Source organism: Zootoca vivipara, chromosome 2 (genome assembly GCF_963506605.1).
Source record: "Zootoca vivipara chromosome 2, rZooViv1.1, whole genome shotgun sequence".
Taxonomy (NCBI): Eukaryota; Metazoa; Chordata; class Lepidosauria; order Squamata; family Lacertidae; genus Zootoca; species Zootoca vivipara.
Window position 1 is genome coordinate 11805033 of NC_083277.1, and position 14352 is coordinate 11819384.

The following is a 14352-nucleotide window of genomic DNA, read 5'->3' on the forward strand; positions in this document are numbered from 1 at the left end:
AGTCTTGGGGGATGCCTGATTTAGCCTTGAGCACCCAGATCATGAGGCAAGCCAAGCAAATATACAATGGAAAAAGAAAAATCTGACACATTCTAGTGCTTGTTGTCATATCTTTAATGGCATCTATACACACACAATCCTTTGATTTTAAAAAAATCAAAAAACGGCCTGGAAGTTACTTTTCCACACATCTCTCCTCTTTTTCGGGAGGGGTGGCCAGGCTACTGTGTCACTGGGTGGAGCTCAAGGCAGGTGTTTGGCCCCACACAGAAGATGGGCAGAAGGGGCTCCCCAGAGAATTCAGCCTTTCTAAAGGCGGTGAGTAAATCTCCTGTATCAGCATCAAAAAAGAGAATCTGGCGCCCTGCATAGTTAACAGTCACCCGGAACCTCCTCAGCTTCGCAGTAGGAAGCGGCACAGATCGGCGGGCAGACCTGGGCTTGCTATCCAGCTGCCCCATCCCCCAGATGCCTTCCTTAGCGCTAAAGCAGACCATGCCCTTTCTCCTCACCGACTTCCTGGCAACCCCCACAGCCCAGATCTCCTCCGTTCCCACGGTGACTTCCCAGCAGTGCCTCCCTGCTGTAAACTCCTCACACCCCAGCACATAGGCATGTCCATTAAATCTTTCGGGATTGTCGGGCAACTCTCGATGTGCCTCTCCCCAACTTGCGCTTCGACGATCCTCGGACAGGGTCAGGTGGGGATGAGCAGTGTCTGGGTCCAGAGTTACACTTGCTACTGGCGTCACGAGGAGAGAAAGGAAGAGAAAAGAGGAATCAGCTGGGAGGAAAGACATCTTTTTAAAAAATAAAAATAAAAATAAAAATAGATTTTATTTCAAAAATCAAAACATCAAACAGTGCAAACTGACATCACATATAAAAGCTTTTACACATACACAAAGAAAACCTCCAATTCTCCCCCTACACCCTTCACCCCCCCACCCGTGTTGACTTCCCGCCTTTTCTACATTGTGCTTTATATTTCCTAAATCTCATGTATACGTCTTTCTATTTTTTTCAAAGAATCATAGAGTTGGAAGAGACCACAAGGGCCATCCAGTCCAACCCTCTGCCAAGCAGGAAACACCATCAAAGCATTCCTGACATATGCCTGTCAAGCCTCTGCTTAAAGACCTCCAAAGAAGGAGACTCCACCACACTCCTTGGTAGCAAATTCCACTGCCGAACAGCTCTTACTGTCAGGAAGTTCTTCCTAATGTTTAGGTGGAATCTTCTTTCTTGAAGTTTGAATCCATTGCTTTTTGATCACTTTACATCTCTGCTATAAGGTCGATTTTCTCCACGGTATGGCTTAACTACTCCTTAAACATTTTACAATCTTTATCTATTTTCTGATCTGATATCCCTTTAGCTTTCCCCGTGGTTTTTTTTTGTTTTTTGTTTGCCAAATTTTGATACATCGACAATTTTATTTGCCATTCTTCCTTACTCGGTACTCTAACACTCTTGCAATTTTTTTGCGATTAGAAGTCTGGTGGTCGCAGTAGTGTACATTAATATACATCTCTTTCTTTAATTTCATCACTTAATATTCCTAATAAAAATAATTCCGGTTCTTTCTTGAATGAATATTTAACTATCCTGTTCAATTCTCTGTATATTTCTTCAGCTGAGAGGATAGACATCTTGAGCTTAGATCCACTCCAGGGATCAGTGAGGAAGGGGGTTTCTTTCCTGCCTGGACTGTGGGCCTCCCAGGGGCATCACTGCTAGGGTAGCCCAGCTTTGGCCCTCTGTCCAATTTCAAAAGCTCTTTGAAGCCACCATTCTCTCTCCCAATAGCCAACTGGCCAAGGACAAAGAAGGGGAGCAATAAAAAGGCTGGGATCTCATAAAAGGAGTGACTTTGGACTCTGGCTGTGTCCACTGTGGCCCCACCAGCTCCCCCTGATGGATAACTATGATTGATTGATTGATTGATTGATTGAGGCACCTCAGCTTACCTTTCCGCAGAGAGAGTTCTGATGTTAGACCGCCTGTGAAAGGGAAAGCAAAAGAACTAAAGCATCACACCGTCCTGCTATTAATGAATGTTATAGCACAGAAAAAGAGTCAGTTGATATCATTGTTTAGTCATAATGTCCTTTCTTATAAATTGAAGCCATTGTTGGTGCTGACCTTTAAAGCCCTAAAGAGCCTTGGCCCAGTATACCTGAAGGAGCGTCTCCACCTCCATCATTCTGCCCAGACACTGAAGTCCAGCGCCGAGGGCCTTTTGGTGGTTCCCTCACTGTGAGAAGTAAAGCTACAGGGAACCAGGCAGAGGGCCTCCTTGGTAGTGGCACCCGCCCTGTGGAACGCCCTCCCACTAGATGTCAAAAAGAAAAACAACCACATAACATTTAGAAAACATTTGAAGACAGCCCTGTTTAGGGAAGTTGTTAATGTGTGACATTTTAATGTATTTTAATCTTTGTTGGAAGCCGCCCAGAGTGGCTGGAGAAACCCAGCCGGATGTGCAGGGTACAAATAAATTATTTATTATTATTATTATTATTATTATTATTATTATTATTATTATTATTATTATCACCATCACAGTATTCTTGCACGCACACAAACACACACACCCCGATTTCAGTGAGTCTTAAGTCATACAAAGCTTCAGCCACAGAAGTGTATGGGGTTTTTTCGTGTCCTTGCATAAATTTGCATGTGAGTGAGAACTATTGCTGAAGGAATAAACATGTTTCCTTCATGCTTAGGTGATGTAGGCCAGAGAGGAGGAGGTTGTGGTCTTCACAATGCTGTTGGACTCCGATTATCAGCTGGGCTGATGGGAGTTGGAGTCCAAAACAAATGGAAAGCACCAGGCTGAGAGAGGCAGTCTTAGCAAATGACGTTTTGAGCTGTGATTGCAGGAACTCCTTCCCCCCCTCAGTGAAATTTAAAGTAAATCCCCCACCATAGCTGCCAAGTTATCCTTTATTTTAAGGGATTTTCCCTTATGCTGAATAGGCTTCCTCACGAGAAAAGGGAAAACTTGGCAGCTATGTTCCCCACTGATGCTCAAGTTCAATTTTTTCTGGCTCTCCTAGCATTACAAAGGACATCTTGAGCTTTTCCTCAACCTCCATCTGCACCAATTCAATATCCAGCTTGAAATTCTTGCAGCCATTACCTTTGAACTGCTCTATGACAGCTTCCAGAATTGGATTTATATCACGGACATCCCAAACTTCCCACATCAATTCAGGAGGGAAAATGTTTGTAGCCTCAAATGTCTGTCTCCCTTCGTGCCTGTGGAGAAATAAAAGGTTTTAAAATGCCAGCCTGCTCCTCATCCAAACTAGAATTCCCAAAGGAACCAAAAGGAGGAGAGGGGAGAGGATCACAGAGGTCTCAAGAAACTGGTTGGTCAGATTCAAGGTGAAAAATAAGGGGGCAGCTGAAAAGTATATTGAAATAAGCAGTGCAGGGAATAAAAGTGTGAACAATGGTTTGTTGCTTTCTTAGAAACATCCCTGTTTCAGAAGAGAGTTGAGACTACCAGGTGGAAACAGAAAGAAAGGAAAGAGAATCAGAATTAAACAAAAGATAGAAGCTGAAAGAAGGAAGTTTTGAAGTGAAAATAGGAGCTTTAGAAAAAGTGGGTCCCTATTGATTTGTTAAAAGTTGGAGGTCACAAAGACCTTCACTCTCCCCTTGGAAACAACCATTGTCTTTCCTGCTGTCCACATCCTTGACAGAACCACAAAGCGCAAAGGAAAAGAAGAGGGATCCACATACCTCTGCAAAGTGCTTCTAATACCCTGCAGGGGAAAGGGAAAAAGAAGAGAGAACTCAGAATCCATAAATGGCCATACATCGAAGCCCACGCCCCATGCCTCAGTCCAACCAGGGTAATGACATAAAATCAGAACACAGCCTCTTAAATGTCCCACACCTTAAAATAGGACCCTGTTCATTGCAGGGATCAGGCCAAGGGATCCACCCAGTCCTGTCCCCTCTTGGCAATCACAGCTTCTGGAAAGCGCACAAGCAGCCCAGAAGGCAACATCACTAAATTGGGAGCCAGCAGCAGACCCAACATCAGCCAAGAAAACATCTGATTCCGTCATGGTTAAGTAACTCCTTGCTACAAGGAGTGTGGTGGAGTCTCCTTCTTTGGAGGTCTTTAAGCAGAGGCTTGACAGGCATATGTCAAGAATGCTTTGATAGTGTTTCCTTCTTGGCAGGGGGTTGGACTGGATGGCCCTTGTGGTCTCTTCCAACTCTGTGATTCTATGATTCTATGAAATGAAGGTGAGCATTCTCTCCTTGTTCTCTTAGATGCTCCTGCACCTAACATAAGAGAACCGGCTACCAGCTCCACAAAACCAAGCAACGTCATTTTTCTATAATGACAGAGGCAGAGACTGGTCTGGTAGTGGCCTTGACCTTGAGAAAAGCTTGGGCTGCTTATGCCACTGCCCTACCTGCAGGAGTTCACTGGGGGGCTGCTGAAGCTTTTCCTCCAGCTCCCGGATGATATTTGGAAGAGGGTCGAGTTCCCTGGAGAGCTTGGCCAGCTGCTCATCCCTTTTCCTCACAATCTCAGTCTCCACCAATTCCATCTGCTTCAGCAGCTCTTTTTCCAATTTTTCAAGAAACGAACGTAGTTGCTTAAACTCACCCTTCATCTTCTGCCTATCTGATATAATTTTTCTCTGCAAGAAACATGTGAGAAGAAAAACAGGCTGTTAGCAACATTGCCACTCCTTCTGCAGTGTAAAGAGGGTTTAAGGGGTACCTGGGGCAGCAAACATGGGGGCACCCCTGGGACGGGACGCACGCTCTCCCTGAGTGGAGTTGAGGGGCGGGCCAACAAGGTGACGCTCTCGCTGGCCCGCCCCTCAACTCCACCTGTCGCTGTCCCTGGATGGAGTTGAGGGGCGCTGTCCCTGGGTGGAGAGTGGCCGCAGTCAGTCCGGCCGATTGGACTGACTGCGCATGCACTGGATGCGGCACATGCGCAGTGAGTCCGATGGGATGCCGCTGGTGTGTGGTGGCTCCACGGAGAACCTCTCATGCTTGGCAGCCCATTAAGGGGTGCCGCTCCGTAAGGGCCGCCGAGCGCATGCGGAACACCATGGAGCCACCATACGCCAGCGGCACCCCACCGGACTACACATGTGCGGGTGCCGGGGGAGGCGAGGGGCGGAGCTGTGAGGAGTAACAAGTAACCAAGGGGTCAACTGTGTACTGTGCACCTGACCACTGAGGAAGATATGTTACAGATTGTACTGGAAGCATTTCTTTGTGTAACAGTTGGTTTCTATTCTGCCTGGGAGACGGTCGCAAAATGTCTGCGAGCTCACCAGGTCGTTTGTTGTTTTCTCTGTAAAATAAACTTCAGTAGTTATTAGAACACCTTGGACTCTGTGTGTTCTTAAGAGGCTTTTTATCCAAAGGCTATACAAGCTACCACTGTGCGTGAGAAAGGAAAGGAGAACTCTGCTATATTTTACTGCCAGCCCGGGTCTATGGAACAGAGGCGCTAGAGAAAGCGTGCCGGGCGGCATTAGTGGCTCCTAATTGAGTCATAAATAACTCAAAGGAGTCCTATACTCGTCACAGGTTATGGTGAAACAGGTCATAACAGGTCCTGAACCTAATCAATCACCAAAGCAATAAAAGGTGATTGCAGCTGTAAAAGCCTTGGAGAAAGCCGGAGTAAAAAGCCAGCTCGAGAAACCTGTTTTTTGCAGTCGGCAATTAATAGATGTACTCGCTGGAAGAATGTCGCTGGACTGGAGGCTGGGATTCGCAGTCTACCCGGAGGAGCAACGTCAGCTATTCTAAGTGAGTACATTGCTGGACACGGAGCCCGGGGGTAGGCAAGATGGCGGAGCAGCTCCAGGAGACGTTTGTCGTGCCGTTCCAGAGGCTGAATGGCGACAACTATGCAGAGTGGAGAGAAAGGGCCAGAATGTGGTTGCTGGGAAAGGATTTGTGGACTTGTGTGTCAAATCCCCCAACCCCTGCCGCTGATAACTCAGCAGCTGAAGCGCAGAGATTTGCGGCAGAAACCAGGAAAGACAATAAATCTCTGTGTGCCATTGCCATGAGCTGTGATACTACGCAACTGCCCTATGTGCAGAATGCTGCAAATGCTAAGGAAGCCTGGGACAGTTTGGAAAGGGTTCATCAGAGAAAAACAGCTGGAGCTAAGCTGCATGCTATGAGGCATCTTTTTGAGTTGCGACTGAGGCCAGGACAACCCATAAAGGAGCACATTGCCAATGTGATTGATGCATTCCATAGGCTGCAGCGGCATGAGCTTGTGTTCAAGGAGAAGGAAAAAGTTTATATCTTGCTGTCTAGTCTGGGAAACGTCTATGAGCATTGGTGCCTAACGTTTGAGGCAATGCCTGATGATGAGCTCACGCTAGCTTACGTTTCTGGTCGTTTGGCGGATGAGGAACAGCGACGCCAGAGAGAATCGGCTGAGAAGGGGGGCCGTGGGCGCAGAGAAACCAGTGGAGGTGCAGGAAAAAGCACTGAGGAATCCACTGTGAGTGCGTACACAACAAGGCTTTGCTTTCGGTGCCAGCAACCAGGGCACGTAGCGAGATTCTGCCCAGCTCTGGAAGCAGTCAAGGTCACTCAGCCAGGTGCCAGGCAACCCAGCGGACGTGGTCGTGGGACCAGCCAGCATCGCCGAAGCAGAGGGCGTGAGAAGACTACAGATAAGCCTGTCAGTCAACATCTTTCTGCTGCCTTAGCAACGGTTAGAAGCAAAGGACAGGACAGTTTTACTTTCATTGTCGACTCAGGCAGTTCGCATCATCTTATGCCGCCTTCAGGACGGATCCGGAACTGCAGGCCACTTGAAGAAGAAAAAAGCCTGCAACTTGCTGATGGTTCTTATGGAACAATTAAAAACAAGGGTGTTTTTTATATGCAATGCTTAGACACTAACCTTGATGTTCATGTTGTACCAGGCATGAAGAATTGTCTCTTAAGTGTGTCTTGCTTATTACGTGAGGGCTTTGAAATAAGTTTTGCCAATGGTGTTTGCAAAATTGCCAGAGATGGGGGTGAGCTGGTAAGTGTTACTGTTGGGTCTGATGGTCTGTTTGTCCTAGATGGGAGGGGGCAAGCAGGTGGAAGTAACACTGGTGATGCTCAGGCTAAAAGTGCTAATACCCCTAAGGGCACAGAGGGCGCTATCCATAAGGATTGTATTCATGCTTGGCACAGGAAATATGGCCACATGTCTTTTCCTTATGTGAAAAAAGCCCCTGACTTTGTCAAAGGTTGCAGGTTCAAGCCATGCGATAAACACCTGCAGTGCCGCGCATGTGCGAAAGCGAAGACGAAGAGATGCTCTTATCCTAGGTCTGAGAGGAAGAGCACAAAACCATTTCAGCTAGTGCACTTGGATATTTCTGGGCCTATGTCTACGTCAAGTTTAGGTGGTTCAAAATATGTTTTGTGTCTTCTGGATGATTTCAGTCATTTCTCTTGGGTCATAACACTGAAAGAGAAGGGGGAGGCTGCCAGAGTGATACAAGAGTGGGTAGCCGAAGTAGAACTACAGTTCTCCCTCACTGTCCAGTGTTTCCAGAGTGACAGGGCGGGGGAGTTTTTGAGTGCAGAACTACAAGGGTTCTTCCGCAGCAAGGGAATCAGACACAGGAAGACCGCCCCCTTTAGTCCACAAGAGAATGGTTTAGCTGAAAGGAAATTTAGAACACTGTCTGAACTGGTAGAGGCAACGTTGTTTGATGCAGGCCTACACCAGAAGTTTTGGGCTGAATGTTTTAAATTTGTGAATTTCTGTTCGAACCGCGCTTTTAATTCAGTTGTGGAAAACACACCCTACTACATGTTGTATGGCAAAGTTCCGAAGGTGCACTATTTCAGAACTTTTTGGGTGTGAGGCGTGGGTTCTAATTCCAAAGCAGAAGCACAGAAAGGGAGGATCAAGATCCAGGAAAATGATCTTCTGTGGTTACGAACCAAACTCAAAGGCTTGGAAGTTTGTGCCAGCAGAGGGGGACCAAACCCGCATTCACATTAGCAGGAGTGCTACGTTCTGTGAACAGGAGGGCTGGAGACGCATTCATGCTAACCCCGAAGTTCTTCTTGACTGGTCTTCAGGTGTTGACCAGGAAGAGGAAACTCAGGTAGCTGATGCTGGAGTTCCAGGTGCTGCAGGACCAGATCCAGGTCAGGCAGCTGGTCCAAGTGGTGTAGCTCCTAAGGAAGTGAAGCAAGTAGTCAGAAGCGCACCGACTTCTCCTCAGGTCAAGCCTGGGAAGTATAGCAAACGTGGTAGGTCACCCACTTCACCCAAAGCAAGCCCAGAGGGGGCTGCAAAGCGTAGTAAATCTCTTGACAGTGCTGCTAGTCCAAGAGAGCTACAGAGACAAGCAGTTCAGATTTAGAGGGGGAGGATGTGGGACCAAGGCGTTCAAAACGCACCACGAAAGGTAAACCACCTGAAAGGTTTTCAGCTGTCAGTGTATGGGCGAACCTAGCAGTGTGTGAGCCTGAAAGCTTTGAAGAGGTGCAACAGTTGTCAGTGGAGGAAGCTAGAAAGTGGAAAGTTGCAATGGAGAAAGAGTTGAACTCCATGCAATCTCTTGGTGTGTATAGTCTCACACAGTTGCCAGAAGGTAAGAAAGCAGTCAGTTGTCGGTGGGTCTACAGGTTGAAACCCACAGTGACTGGAGAGCCTCAGTACAAGGCTAGATTAGTGGCTAGAGGTTTTACTCAGAAGAAAGGAATCCACTACACAGATGTCTTTAGTCCTACTTCGAGGTGTGAATCTTTCAGGATGCTTTTAGCGACTGCAGCGCAGAGAGGCCTAGTGGTCAACCACTTTGATGTGGACACCGCTTATTTGAACTCTGACCTCCAGGAGGAGTTGTACATGTTGCCTCCTCCAGGGTTTGAGAGTAAAGTGCCAGGTCAGGTGTGGAAGCTGCATAAGTCGATCTACGGTCTGAAGCAATCCGCTAGAAACTGGAATTCGTGTCTTCATTCTGTTTTGGAGAGCCTAGGTTTCAGGAAGAGTCTAGCTGACAGTTGTCTGTATCTCAGAGGTGAAGGAGAACAGCAAGAACTGTTACTGGTCTATGTAGATGACCTGATCTGCTTAGCAAAAAGCCAGATGCAAGTGCAGAAGTTTGCAAAAGAGCTAGGCAAGAGGTTCAAACTCAAGAACCTAGGTGCAGTGAAAGTTTATCTAGGTGTGCAGATAGACAGAACTGAGGATGGAAGTTTTTTGCTCAGTCAGAACGGAAAGATTGAACATTTGCTTGAGAAGTTCAGAATGTCTGACTGTAAAGGAGTCAGAACACCCATGGAGACAAACTTTGTGAAAGAGTCACAAGTGAAGGACAAAGTAGCATTTGAGAGTCCTGAAGTGTTTCAGTCAGCGCTAGGAAGTCTGTTGTATTTGTCACAATGGAGCAGACCAGATATTGCTTTTGCAGTCAATTTGCTCAGTAGAGAAGCATCGAAACCTAGCGTGCATGCTTGGAACGGTATTAAGAGAGTGCTTAGGTATTTGCAGGAAACCAAAGAGTATTGTTTGGAGATGTCAGCGCAAGGTGAGCCACAACTCACTTGTTTTGCAGATGCGGATTGGGCCAATCAGGAGGACAGGAAGTCAGTGACTGGTTTGGTAGTGAAGTTTGGAAATGCCCTGATTGGTTGGCGGTCGTGCAGGCAAAGCCTAATAGCTATGTCTTCCACGGAAGCTGAATTCTGTGCGTTGTCTGCGACATGCACTGAGTTGGAGTACTACAGATGTTTGGTCCAGGAAATCTGGGGTGATTGTAGCCAGCCCATCACTGTTTGGGGCGACAATCAACCATCTTTGAGACTGGCAGAGTCTGGACAGTTCAAGGCCAGAACCAAACACTTAGACATCCGCTTCCGAAACGTATGTCAGAGCATACAGGCAGGCATGGTGAAGTTGAGATATTGTCCAAGCCAGGAGAACATAGCAGATGGGTTCACAAAACCCTTGAGTTTCCAACGACATGGGGAATTCTGTGAAGGGTTGGTTTTGGGGTAAGTTTGGATACCCGCTGTCCCCAGTGTTCAGGTGAGAGGGGGTGTGAGGAGTAACAAGTAACCAAGGGGTTAACTGTGTACTGTGCACCTGACCACTGAGGAAGATATCATGTTACAGATTGTACTGGAAGCATTTCTTTGTGTAACAGTTGGTTTCTATTCTGCCTGGGAGACGGTCGCAAAATGTCTGCGAGCTCACCAGGTTGTTTGTTGTTTTCTCTGTAAAATAAACTTCAGTAGTTATTAGAACACCTTGGACTCTGTGTGTTCTTAAGAGGCTTTTTATCCAAAGGCTATACAAGCTACCGCTGTGCGTGAGAAAGGAAAGGAGAACTCTGCTATATTTTACTGCCAGCCCGGGTCTATGGAACAGAGGCACTAGAGAAAGCATGCCGGGCGGCATTAGTGGCTCCTAATTGAGTCATAAATAACTCAAAGGAGTCCTATACTCGTCACAGGAGCAGGGGTGCGGGCACCATGACACCCCCAGGCTGTCACCCGGGGCTTAACCCCCCCCCCCGCCCACGCTTGCTCTGCCCTGCATGCAAAGGGACAGGTGGGTGCTTCTGAATTTTTGTATTTTCACAGATGATGCATCAGTTTTCAAGCAAAGGAAATGTTTCCTTCCAGTCAGAACAGGTTCCCCAAATATATCGGCATGCAGAGGCAGAGCTAGCTGCTCTGGCACCCAGAGGGTGGTACGTGCTGTGCACCTGGGGGAGGGGCTAGCCACAAACGGGGGGGGGGGAGGTTGAGTGTCCCAGTGGGGCACCCCTCCTTCCTCTGCCAGTGTCAGCATGTAAAAGATTAGACCTGCCCAATGGCTTCAGTATGTAATTCTAATTCTCTCCCAAGCATTAATTCTCTTTCTTATTTGCTTACTTCCCAGTAAGAGCGACACTTACAAGCATGGCTTCACTTTCTTTTCTTGTGATTGCTTCATTCGCCTGAATTTTTGCCTTCTCCTCCTTCAGAGTCTCCAGGCACCTGCAGAGCTGATCCTGAAAAGAAAAGCCAAAATTCCCATTTGGGTCCTGGTGAGAGGTTTCTAGGAGAGTCATCAAAATCGTCATTGAGACAGAGAGAAGAAAAGGAAAGCAAGAGGACAGTTGAATTATGCTTTTGTTCCCTTGGTTTTGAGGTTGCTGAGCCTGCTTCTGCCATCCAGAGCATTGAGCCTAACAGACATGCAACCGATGAGTGTTATGGAGAAATGCTGAGAAAAGACCCAGGAAGCCCCTTCACTAGAAAATCTCATTCTCTTTCTCTCACAGGTTGATTTCCTTCTTTTTTAATTATCATTCAAACAAATTGCCCACTAATGCACATAAAAGCTACCATATGGCAGGATGGGTATTGTGGCTGAGAAAGTTTTAACTCATGTTTGTCCTGGAAAGCATTGTTGATATTCTAACTAACATGCAGAGAGCAGAAGAGTTTATGTCAACACTTCAGTCTAGGATTGCTAAGAAGTGTTAGTCCCTGAGAGTTGTGTTTTTTTGGGGGGGGGAATGGAATTGTGGGGGTTAGTTTATTGTTGCAGCATCGTGGCTGGTAGGCGTTGGTTAAAGCTGTTGCAATACACTGCTTGCTTTGTAAAAACCTGATCTTGCATTTATCTGGTTGTAAACCAAAACAGGTTGTAACCCATGCTTTAACCAATGGGGCCTCCCAAAAAAGGGTTGTAATCCAAAAAAGAGAGAGAGTTATAATCCAAAAAAGGGGGGACACACACTTCAGGGTTTGACGTGGTTGTAATCCAAAACGGTTGCAAACCAAGGTACCACTGTATATACATAGAATTGCTAACTTGGAAATACAACCAGGGGGGGGATTAGATGAGAGGCCTCCTGAGCATGTGCAGAGTCAGTTGACAGCAGACTGCATCCCTGACACCTAGGATTATAGGGATAAATGCTCACTCAGAGGAGACAGTGGTTTGCGGACAGTCTTGAAAACTGATAGCTAACTGGCTCAGTTTGTTAGAGCATGGGGCATATACTGTCAAGGTTGCAGATTCAATAACCTTATGGGACAACTGCATGTTCCTACACTGTAGGGGGTTGGACTAGATGATCCTCAGGATCCCTTCCAAGTCTACAATTCTATGATTTAAATTCCCATAATATATACTAGCCATTCCTATTAAGGGTTCGTTCTTACCTCGTAGTCTTGGATGGCTTCTGCCACAGGAACCACCCTGTGGCCGCTGTGCCCTTGGGATGTGTCGCACTCCCCACAGAAGGGGGCTTCATCGTCCCGGCAAAAGAGGTCCAGGGTCTTCTGGTGCCTCTGACATTCTGAGCGCCTCCTTTGAGCCTCTCTCTCCACACAATGATCCCACGCACTGATGATTTCGACCATATTTGTGAGAAGCCTGTTTCGCCCGTATTCTGTTTCTACAGACGTTCTGCACACGGGGCACCTGCTTTTCTCACCAGACTCCTCCCAGTATCTCATGATGCAAATTTCACAGAAGTTGTGCTTGCAGCCCAGTTCCACTGGACGGGAAAAGTAACTGAGGCAGATGGAGCAGGTGACTTCCTTCCGCATCCTCTTCCTGTACCTCTCTTCAGCCATAGCTTCACTCCTGTTGTGAGGAGAAGCAGAAGCAGCTGCACCTGGAAGAGAGATGGAGCAGAGTTAGGATCCCTGTGAACTTTAATCTGAAATGGGAAAGGTAACCCCTGCCCCATCCGCATGGACCTTCTCAGCAGTGGCACCCACCCTGTGCAACACCTTCCCATCAGGTGTCAAGGAGATAAAAGAACTACACAACTTCTAGAAGACATTGTAAGGCAGCTCTATATGGGGAACTTTTTAATGTTTGACGTTTCATTATTTTTTATATGTGGGATCAAAGAAATGCGTTTCCAACACCCTGGAAAGAAAGATTATCACCCTCCTGCATTTGGGAAAGGCAAATCTCATCTCAAGAACTACAAACGGGGACAGATTCCTCCTCGCCATAACAGCCATGGGGTGTGTTGCTCAATGGGAAGAGCAACTTCTTTGTAGACAAAAGGTCCTAGCTCATTTCCTAAAATCTCCAAGAGGAATTGTGAAAGATCCATGTCTGCATCCTTAACAGAAACTGCCAAATGTTTTCTTCCTCCATGGACAGGTTGAAAATTGCTGGTGGTCTCGGCAGACCACTTAATGATTTGCTTTGGTTTGATTCCTGCATTGTAGGAGTTGGACTAGATGACCCTTGGGGACCCTTCCAACTCTGCAGTTCTACAATTCTATTATTATTTTCTTGCCTGTTTTAGCAATTGCAATGCACTGTGTTCAATGGGTCTGAACTGCATTTTGTTCCTTCATTATTTTTCTTGAATGGTATTTTAATGTTTGCGTTTGTATTCCAAATAATTCAACATTTAATGCAATAAAAATATAAGAAATGCAGCAATAAAAAATACAATCGAAAATCAGCATGGATACTGTATTTAATTTACCACCTCTGTTAAGCTTCCCATTGAGGTTTTTCGCGGTGTGGAAAAACCCTGGTCCAGAAACAGCTTCGTTTGTATTTTATTTTATTTTATTTTATTTAACTCACACACCACTTTTTGTAATAGAACCTCTAGGCAGTTTACAATAAAGGTTTATGTTTAAAGGACATTGGAGAGGAGGTAAACCGGGGGCTGGATGTGAGAGAGGCACTTTTAACTTCATTTTTAAAAAATCATCATGAGGTTGGTTCCCATGATGCAGATCAAAAGAGGACGCCGAATTATTTGCCGCGTTTGTTAGCTGCTTTGTACAAAAACGTGGCTCTTATCGAATTAGCAAGGTAAAAGATGGAAAGGTTAAATCGGCTAAAATCCAGATGTAAACAAGAGAGCAAAACCGCGTGTGATAGGAAATCCTATCGCAAATAAGAGCAGTTCGTGGCCAATCGTGGGAAGTGCTAAAAAGGGCGTGGATGGCGCTGGATTTTTTTGGGAGCTAAACTCGCACACGCACAAAAAATCCGCACCTGGACTCTGGAGATGGCAGGATTTGAACCTGCGACCTACTGCACGCAAGGCAGATGAGAGAAGACGGACACACATTTAAGTTACGACCTCTTGAGAAATTCATTTGCCTCTCCCCCCACCCCGCCCCGTTTTTCTTTCTAATTTAACAGCAATTTCTAAGAAATCCGAACCCTTTATTTCATATACAGTACAGGTTTTCTAGAGCTCACTCATCTCGCGGAAACAGACCTGCAGTCCCGATTCTTTTAAAGAGTCGCCTGTGATGTCAGGGAAGGACAAAACCGAGGCCGGGGGGGGGAAGAACCACCATCACTCATCTTCCCATCCC

At 46.5% G+C, this 14352-nt stretch overlaps 1 protein-coding gene across 1 annotated transcript; it reads right to left on the reverse strand.

The window, feature by feature from the left end:
• Positions 1 to 221: 221 nt before the first annotated feature.
• On the reverse strand, positions 222 to 11114 carry LOC118080114 (E3 ubiquitin-protein ligase TRIM7-like). Its single transcript, XM_035105044.2, has 6 exons — positions 10947 to 11114; positions 4446 to 4676; positions 3757 to 3779; positions 3149 to 3267; positions 1971 to 2003; positions 222 to 742 (listed from the first exon to the last, which is right to left on the reverse strand). Exons 1-6 carry the CDS (start codon positions 11112 to 11114, stop codon positions 222 to 224), a joined length of 1095 nt encoding a protein of 364 aa, XP_034960935.2.
• Positions 11115 to 14352: the final 3238 nt, after the last annotated feature.